Source organism: Ostrea edulis, chromosome 9, assembly GCF_947568905.1.
Source record: "Ostrea edulis chromosome 9, xbOstEdul1.1, whole genome shotgun sequence".
Lineage (NCBI taxonomy): Eukaryota > Metazoa > Mollusca > Bivalvia > Ostreida > Ostreidae > Ostrea > Ostrea edulis.
This window is the reverse complement of record NC_079172.1, coordinates 66110438-66120840: the sequence shown is the minus strand read 5'-3', so window position 1 is coordinate 66120840 and position 10403 is coordinate 66110438. Positions and strand designations below refer to the sequence as shown.

Below are 10403 nucleotides of genomic sequence, written 5' to 3'. Positions count from 1 at the left end.
TTACTGGACTATTTTCAACTATGGTAATAAATATATAATGAGTAATATCTTCTGACAGAATGCTCGTCAGGCACGTTTGACATAGATTGTAATGAGGACTGTCGTGACGTTTGTGTGCAGAAGTCTGTAAGTGTTCCTCATGTTACAAGGCATCTGGGTGTCAGGTGATTGGGAAGAAAAACGTGTGTGCATCAGTTTAAGTTTTATTCCTCGAATGGGTCAATTTATGAATTCCTGTTTTAAAATTTAGAAATTCATTTCAAAATTAAGGATCATCTCCATCGTGCATAGCTCTTATCCTTGGACGAATTTGGCTTCACTTTTTTGGCACGCTGTTTTTGGCTATATTTAGCTCTAAAACTTCATAGTTATTTCGGATTTCAAACTTTCGGTTGAGCATCACTGAATAGACATTATTTGTCGAAATGCGCATCTGGTGTATCAAAATTGGTACCGTATAAGTTTTACATTATGACCCCTGGGTCGAGGCCTCTGCTGGTGGACTGTTAGTCCCCGAGGGTCTCTACAGCCCAGTAGCTTAGTACTTCGTTACTATCTTGAAAATACGGATGTATATTGAATTGCTGTTATAAAATTTAGAAATTCATTTCAAAATTAAGGATTATCTCCATCGTGCATAGCTCTTGTCCTTGGACGAATTTGGCTCCACTTTTTTGGCACGCTGTTTTGGCTATATTTAGCTCTAAAACTTCATAGTTATTTCGGATTTCAAACATTTCGGTTGAGCATCACTGAAGAGACATTATTTGTCGAAATGCGCATCTGGTGCATCAAAATTGGTACCGTATAAGTTTTACATATATATATATATATATATATATATATATATATATATAATGACAAACTTCACAACACTTTACAATAGATATTATATACATATTTGCACATTATATTTTGTTTACTACAGTTCATTAAATTAATGAAATTAAAGTTGGTTTCTGCTTCCACATCATGTGTTCTTGTTCCCAAACTTTGGCGGGCAGAGGTACCGGTGTAATTAGCGAATGGGTGCCAACTATATCTCTGTGCACGCTTTGCTTGCTACGCCCAAACTAACTCGCAACTGGTATTTCAAGTGAATATATACACATGTATCTAAATTTAGACCTGGTGAATATCATTAAATTTACCTGTATGGAAACAAGTTAGGAATAAAATTATATACATGTACATTTAACTCTTTTGTACAAGGTTAAAACTAGGGAAAGTAGTTTGGACATAAAATGTGAAACTTAAAAGAACTTTAAATAATAATGATTAATAATAATAATGATTGGTTTTATATAGCGCCTTTTCCAGCGTATGCTGCTTGAAGCGCTTTACTGTAATCAATGTGCATTATTACTCCGGCAGACCTTATATCAATTTAGAACTTTCTCAGCCTCCTAGGAAGCATACAGTGCAAGCTGCCATTACAAGCGCTAGAGCACTAACATTCTAACAATATCGTTCACTGTCTATAGCCAGGTACCCCTTTTACACTTGGGTGGAGCGAGGAAATTCATGTAAAGTGCCTTTCCCAAGGACATAACGTCAGCCCTGCCGCTGCCAGGACTCGAATCTACGACCTTTCGGTCGAGAGTCTGACGGCCTAACCACTAGGCCACCGACGCCACATAAGACACCTCATTCCAGTTCTGTATTTGTTACTTTTATGCGAAAAGTTGATCGTTAACCTTGCAAGCGCGTCACATTTGAAATGATTGTGTTCTGAATCAATTGATGGATATTGAACGAAATTTGTCTTAATTATTGATAACTCTGTTCAAGCACATTTTTATTTTAAAAGAAATGAATTTCATGTTTGTATAGACAGGGAATAAATGTGACGCTTCACTCTCGGAGACTTCATGAACAGCATCAGCTCGAACAAGACAAATACTAACCCCTGGGTATACCAGTGGTGGGATTAGGTGCCTAGGAGGAGTACGCATCCCCTGTCGACCGGTCACACCTGCCGTAAATCTATCTTTATCAAGTATAAATGTTATGAATTATTACACACTTTCGTATGGTGATTATGGTGCATATTTCGTAGTAATTAAAAATGAAATTTATACAACACAAATATATATTCCTCAACATTTTTTACGTGTCACTTCAAATAGGAAGGACGTTTCACCGGATATTTCATTTCAGCACATATCCAAATCAACTTTCCTGTTTGGGAAGGTAAGTCAGTACTATTAGAATGTTCGGGAACGTTTCCATATTCAGAATAGCTTATGATACTGGTTTTGGTAATGTAATGTTATGATGTGCATAATCCGCTTTTATTTGGTGGTGCTGTTGAATAGTTTATTTGTGATATCACTTGCTCAGATATATAATCCTGGGGTCTGCTCAAAGTATGTAAACATTTTATTGTATGATTGATGATTTTTATACATTCTGATTTTAAATTCTCCATTCATTGCTTTATAAAACTGTTCCTCCAAACAGTGAAGACGAACCTCTACAATGTTGTCTAAATTACAAAATACGTGGTGATTCATGTGAAGGTAATTATCAAAATAATATCTGAGAGTTCTAAACTGATTGGACTGTTTTCAAATATATAAATATGTATTATCAATCTGATTAAAATCAGATCTTTAATCCGCTCCGTTTTTGTAATGTCGCTACACAAACATTACAATAACGGAGCGGATCAAAGATCTGATTTTCATCACAGATTGATATATCATATAAGTAACATCTTCTGACAGAATGTTGGCCAGGCACGTTTGGCATAGATTGTGAGGACTGTCCTGAAGGGTTCTATGGACGTTTTTGTATAGAAGTCTGTAATTGTTCTTCGTGTGACAAGGTCTCTGGGTGTCAGCCGAATTCAACTCAGACTGGTAAGAAAAATATTTGTATGTAATTTTAAGCGTTATTTCTCTGAAATCGCACACTTTGTAGTCTCACATTGATAATTTCATGACCAATAGGCCTTACACCGCGAGCTTGATCCTTTTTTCGCTGATTTATTTCATTTTGATATATTCCCATTTTGAATCCAACAAAGGTGAAGATAACAAACAGTGAGCAATCTCATAACTCCTATTAAGGTGAAGATAACGAACAGTGATCAATCTCAGAACTCCTATAAAGGTGAAGATAACGAACAGAGATCAATTTCATAAGTCCTATAAAGGTGAAGATAACGAACAACGATCAATCTCATAACTCCTATAAAGGTGAAGATAACGAACAGTGATCAATCTCATAACTCTTATAAAGGTGAAGATAACGAACGTTGATCAATCTCATAACTCCTATTAAGGTGAAGATAACGAACGTTGATCAATCTCATAACTCCTATAAAGGTGAAGATAACGAACGTTGATCAATCTCATAACTCCTATTAAGGTGAAGATAACGAACGTTGATCAATCTCATAACTCCTATAAAGGTGAAGATAACGAACGTTGATCAATCTCATAACTCCTATTAAGGTGAAGATAACGAACGTTGATCAATTCCATAACTCCTATTAAGGTGAAGATAGCGAACGTTGATCAATCTCGTACCCCTATAGGGAATACAAAACAGAGTTGAATTGTGTGATTGATTGTATCTTGTTTGTCCCTCTCGATAATTTTTCACTCATATGGAGAAGTCACCAAGACCGGTGAAAGGCTTCAAACTTGGGCCTTTGTTCGCCGCTTACGGCCAATGAGTAGTGAGGGTTCTTTAGCGTGCTACACTCACTGTGATCTCCCATCCATTCTTAAGGTCATTTCCGACGACCCGTGACATTCACAACTGATGCCGAGCGTTTGGCGATGGAAATGTTACTAACTGTTTAAAGGACTTGGGTCTGTCGCGGCCGGGATTCGAACCCGGCCTTCCGCATGCGGGGGGAACACTCGTCTTCTAAAACACCGCGGCGGACATTGAGAGTTGGACAAACACGTATAAATAATAATACAACATTAAAAGTGAACTTATGGAACATTATTTCGCTCAAAGTATTAAATACTTGCTAAAGTGAGACGGGGAAAACAGAAAAAAGCAAACATTAAAATGATCAATCTCACAACTCCTATAAGGGATGCAAAATTAAGAGTTGGGCAAACACGGACCTCTATATATACCAGAGATATGATAATGAACCCTCTCCATCTTCAACAAGAATTTAATTGGTCACATAAGCTACATGAAGTAAGTATAGGTACAGTAAGTATAGGTACAGATGTTAATGACTTTTAATCAGGTTTTTATATCATTTATTTGATATTCTTATATTGCCGGATAAGGATATAAATTTTATTTCAGAGAATTCCAATAATGAGAGCGTTATCATTGGTTCATCATTGGCTGTTTTGTCGGGCATTTAGTTTCGAGGCAATTTGTAAATAAACTACGTAAAATTGACGTTTGTTTGTAACGTGACAAACGGTGTAGGAAAACATAGTGTAATAATTAAAAATTATGTAATAGGTGATATCCACTGCAGAAAGGAGTAAACACGTGATAAATTTTCATGTTGAATCCATCTATTGGAAGATTAAAAGTGAACGTATGGAACATTATTTCTTCTACTATCCTTTACGGAGGGGTGTCCGGGTAGCGCAGAGGTAGCACTCTCGCTTCTCACCGCTGCGACCTGAGTTCGATCCCCATGATCAGCAGTGGTTGTATGTGAGAGGGTATGGCGGTCGCCCGTTCGGACACGTGGGTTTCCTCCCACATCAATAACCCCCTAGCGAAAACATCCGTGCATCAAAGGACCCCATTGGAAATAAGCTTTCGAGCTTTCATGGATTATCCTTAGTATGTATGTATGTATGTTTTTATGTATGTATATAACGAATAATATTTATTTATTTTATATTGACTGCAGAAAAGGAAAGTCTAAACATTAACGTGATGGTAGAATGTCCCTATAGGTGTGAAGTGGGGGAAAAGGGAAATATAACAAACAGTGATCAATCCTATAGGGAATACGATGTTGAAATTTGGGGAAACGCGGACACTTAATCACCAGAGATAGGATAATGTACCTAGAAAGAGTAAGCATCCCCTTATGAATGATCACACCCACCGTAAGCCCTCTCCATCTTTAACAAGAATTAAAATTGGTCACATAAACTACATAAATTAAATATGTGGTAGTATCAGTTGCATGATCTTCCAATTAGATGTGGCTAGTGAGTCACTCCTTTAGCTCGATCGGTAGATCACTGGACACTTGTGCCATAGGTCCAGGGTTTGATTCCCAACAGAGGCATATACCAGTCTCTGTTACAAATAGAGTTACCGATGTCAGATAATTTTCACCAGAAACTCATTTATCTCTTATTCTTATATTTCCAGATAAGGATATCAATTTTATTTCAGATAATTCCAATAATGAGAGCGTTATCATTGGTTCATCATTGGCAGGAAGTCTTACTTTCATAATAGTTATCGTCATCTACTGCAAAAAGAGGTAAAATGGGAAAATTTCACTTGGCATTGGATGAGAGCTTGGGAAGTCTTCAGAATCATTTGATGATTTGATAATTTTATGGTTTCTATAAAAGAAATTTATCTCGTGTTTGCGGAAATATAAATGTTTCTAGAATTTTTAAATACATAATATGGCGATTCAAATGCCATGTGAAATGGCTTGTATCGTTTTGGCTGTATATCTACGTAGCTCAGTTGACACGTATCGGGGTACTGACACGCAGATCCCGTGTTCAAATCCGCCAAACCGCCGCAGTGGCCGAGAGGTTAGAACGGTCGCTGGCATGCGGAAGGCCGGTGTTCGAATCCCGGCCGCGACAGACCTATGTCGTTAAAATAGGTAGTGACAGTTCCATCGCCAAACGCTCGGTATCAGGTGTGAATGTCACGGGTCCTCGGAGATGACCTTAAAATCGGAAGTCCCGTGTCACAGTAGGTGTGGCACGCTAAATAACCCACACTGCTCAATGACCGTAAGCGCCGAGCATAGGCCTAAATTTTAAGCCCTTTACCGGTCGTGGTGACGTCTCTATATTAGTGAAAAATTATCGAGCGTTAAGCAAGATACAATCAATCAATTAATCAAATCGACCAGCGTCTTTCTTTTTTGTTAAAATAAATTTTTGGAACTCGTGGCTTTTTTCTCCAAATTGCATTTTTAAAACCTTTTGACATATGTACTTATTGCCTATCATCAAATCTTTCAAGACTACGGCATTTCGTGCTGATTTCATAAACGTGTTCAAAGTGTAAAGAGGCAACTTGCTGTTTCTTCTTCCGTGCGAATTGCCTGTTTATTTCCAACGATTTTGATTAAGTATATACTTTTCTTGTATTACAGCAGAAACAGAACCTTAATGACTCCAGATTCATTTATTCAAAAAGGTGATTCTAACTCATATTTCGTATCAAAGATGTTTAAAGTAAATGAATATAATTGGAGAAGTATAATTTTTTCTAGAAATTTCCTAAACTATACACACAGGCGGATTACAAGTCAGTACGATACCATTGAATCGATTCCCTCAACTCAGTCCATCTTCCAGTAACGAAGCTAATAGTGGCGATCCAGAATCAACATTTCACGGCGGGAAGTTTGAACCGTTAGAACCTCAAATGTGTTGTCAGCAAAATGATTTTACTGATAATTCGATAAGTTCAAAAGAGAATAGTCATGCTAAGCTGTTGTCATCAGACAGTGTGTACTGTCATATGAACATGGAAGTCGACCATTACGACATAATAGATTTGCCATTCGATAGTAGTCAGGAAACTGATGAAGACTTCTACTCTCCACACAGTTCAAACAGTTGTTGCAATAATACAGACTCGGGGTGTTCATCGAAAAACAGCGAAAATGGATCTTTATTGTCCGTAAAGCAGTGCAGCGAAACTCTAAACAAAAATTCACAAACAGCAGATATATTTGGAACCCATGACATCCGCGAAATAGGACATTTTAAAACTGGTATGATGAAGAAAAATGGAATTTCATCAGTAAAGGTGAAGATAGAAGCAATGCACTTAGAAGAATTGTCAAGAAAATTGCGTAACTTTCAACAGTACCCTGAAGATACCGAATTCAATGATTTGGTGTAGTTTAAAGTTGCATTCATATGCAAACAACCTCATACAAATAGAAAAATACTAAAAAACAGATGAACCTCATCCGGACAAATACTGAGATACTGAGGAACATCATACAGAAAATACTGAGATACCGATATATTGACGCGCCTTTTACAAAGAAATACTTTTTTCCTTCCACGGAGATTGCAGACATCAAGAAATTAAGATATTGAAAGATTCCAATTTAGAATTTTGAATTAGCTATGACAGAAATTCACATTTTAAAATGGTTTGATTTATATTGGATCATTGTATAAAGCGCTGTTTTCGTATGTATGCAGCTAGTGACACCTGGCGCACTGGATTTATGGGTTACGAGTTTGTGAATATACTACATAGTTTTACATTTCTCTGCATCGCCAACGTATTGTTTTTCTTTTATTTCACAATAACATTAATACTATTATATTCCCCGACACGTCACTGCGAATCAAAGATGAAGCAAAGCACAAACTTCCAAAGCAAAATTCCTATTTAACTGCCAGTCCTAAGGTGCCGAGGTGCAATTATTATGTCAAGATAGTAGCTTCCACAGTTGAAAAGGACGGTGTTGTATCAGTTCAGAGTTTTACTTTTACCGATCGTTTTCGATCAGTGGTCAAATCATTCGTATCGTGAAGAAAGTCAGTGATTAATCTCTTGTATTCACCAAAGGTGACTTTAGAAGTGAGAGTCATGGGTCTTTTAAATGAGACTTTACAAACCAAGGTACCATGTTTCGTTTGGCGTTGATAAAATAAACTCAACCAATGTTAGCGGTCTGAGCACCATGCGTAGGTCTAAATTTGTGACACTTCATTTGCAGCTGATGGCATCCGAATTCTAGGGAAAAAATACAAAGAAACAAACATTTAAAAAGCATATTTCTTTCATTTGTAAAATAACAGGAAACAGATGTGCAGATATATTTTCACAACACGCTTGTGCTATTAGTATATATTTTCAAATTGCATTGCTTGACATTCTTACGTTTCCTGAAAATTGTTTATCCTTTCCAGTTTTTATTCATAGCACAACAATACAAAAATTAGTCTGGAAATAAAGTTCACAGTTACAGAAATGATGAACTTTGTTATATTATGCTTGTAGGTTAAGGTACATAAATTACATAAAGCAGATGATATGATTCTTCAAATCATTCAAACACTCGACATGACATCATGATTTCTGATAAACACTTCAAACATCCACTCCACTAATTAATTGGAATCTCATAACTTGTGATTGAACCTCCACCTGTCACGATCTAGCTTATAGTAACTATATATTCACATAGTATCCAATGAATAACCATCTAACATATTTTGGATGACAAAGAACCGTTGCGTTGGATTACCGAGGTTGCAAGTGAACAATTATCATTTAAAGTTCTTCCCCCCACTAGTAAACGGCTGTAGATTAACGTTATTCTAGATTACATTGGTTGTTTAGTAAATAGGGCTATACGGACCATGGATATCGGCCTGCATAGCTCAGTGGTTAGAGCACCTGACTAGTAATACTGGGGTCCCGGGTTCGATTTCCGGTCAAGCCACATATTTTCTCCTGTCTCCTATACTATATTTGGTGCCGTGACCACCCCTGGATTTGCAGGTTGTCCTACCAGGGCGAAAAGAACCTGGGTTGTGTGTGTCTTCGAGGGCGAAGACTATTTAAGGAGGAAGGAATGTAGTAATTAGGTCTATATAGACAGTGGATATCGGCCTGGATAGCTCAGTGGTTAAAGCTCCTGACTAGTAATGCAGGGGACCCGGGTTCGATTCCTGGTCCAGCCAAGATTTTCTCCTCTTTCCTTTATATACTACAGTTGTCTCGCTTACTGGTTTTATGAAATGCGAAGATAACGAACAGTGATCAATCTCATGACTCCTATAAGCAATATAGAATAGAGAGTTAGGCTAACACAGACCCCTGGATAGATCTGAAGTTCTCGTTTCATTTATGAGTCAAAATTTCTATCTCAAAGTTATTGTCATGCTTGCTTGTCGACAGCTCTAGACTAAACTTTTCTCGCTCACTAGTGAACAGCTCAAATTAAACGTCTAATGCCGCTTACTAGTGAACAGGTCAAGATTAATTTGTAATCTCGCTTCCTTGTGAACAGCTCTAGATACATGTACATGTAATATGTGTTAGATGCTTTTAAATGAATACTGAATTTTAAATGAGAACTTATCTTTATTCGTAATTATGGGCCAGATGTTTGTGCAAAAAATCAACAAGCAATTGTTACCAGACCTGTGCCATACATTTGTCACTTTTAACGCATAATTATCATATATTGTTATAGATTTTGATTACAATCGTATAATGGTTGAAAAACATGTACTGCAGGTACGGCGTCCAGCCAAAATAACTCAAGGAATCGAACAGTTTTGAATAATTTAGTCATAAATTCATAATGGTGTACTCTTCCGTCCCTTTTTCTTGGACTAAATGTGAGGTTGTATTGCTAGTAAAGAATACCTAACCCAGTAGTGAATAGTGATTATGGACAATATATCTACAATTTAAAGTGAAAGTGAAAACGGTTAAGATCTTGTTTTAATTCTTAATTCCGGTCAACCTGTAACACACTGAACGAACAGAAATAGTCATTATTTTTTAACAGTGCACCAAAAATGACATGCGTTAAAGACTTGTCTTGTCTAAAATTTCAACACTACCACAACATTCCTGTACTTTTAGCAGTGGCGTAGCCTGAGTTAATTAATGGGTACGCCTATTGTAAGGTGAAGTATCTAATAGAGAAAACATGCCGTAACGACAACGGCTTAGACCCGGAAAGGTGTAACACTAACAAGATAGCCAAGATATCACTACCAATAGGGAGACTAATGTACCGCAGATACTGCAGACACTTATTTTTCACCTATGTTTGTAGCATTTAATAGGGTTTTTTATGTGTACGCCCGGGCGTTTTGACGTAATCGTAGCTACGCGCCTGCTTTTATTGACGGTAACGAACACTGATCAATCTTATCAATTCCATTAAGAATACGACATTACAATAAAGGCAAACAGGGGAATCAGACAAGGCTGTCCGATTTCAGCTATTCTATACCTCATTCTTGTCGAAATTCTGTCAAATAAAATTAAAACGAACAACTCAATCCGCGGCTTTACATCTAAAAACCTAGAGAATGAAATAAAAAAAAATCCAACATGCGGACGACATGACAATAGCATTAAGTGATACCGAGTCCCTGAAACAAGCGATTAAAACTCTTAACAGTTTCTGTGAATAAGCAGGTTTAAAAATAAACTTCACCAAATCAGAATACATTTTACTTGGAAACCTTAAAAACCAGTTT

General features: G+C 37.0%; 1 protein-coding gene across 1 annotated transcript; it reads left to right on the top strand.

The window, feature by feature from the left end:
* Nucleotides 1-1005: 1005 nt before the first annotated feature.
* LOC130046600 (uncharacterized) lies at nucleotides 1006-8149 on the top strand. Its single transcript, XM_056150345.1, has 6 exons — nucleotides 1006-2369; nucleotides 2464-2522; nucleotides 2730-2864; nucleotides 5326-5440; nucleotides 6302-6345; nucleotides 6446-8149. The coding sequence occupies exons 1-6, from the start codon at nucleotides 2275-2277 to the stop codon at nucleotides 7057-7059; spliced, it is 1062 nt and encodes a 353-aa protein (XP_056006320.1). The 5' UTR covers nucleotides 1006-2274; the 3' UTR covers nucleotides 7060-8149.
* The last annotated feature ends 2254 nt before the right edge of the window (nucleotides 8150-10403 follow it).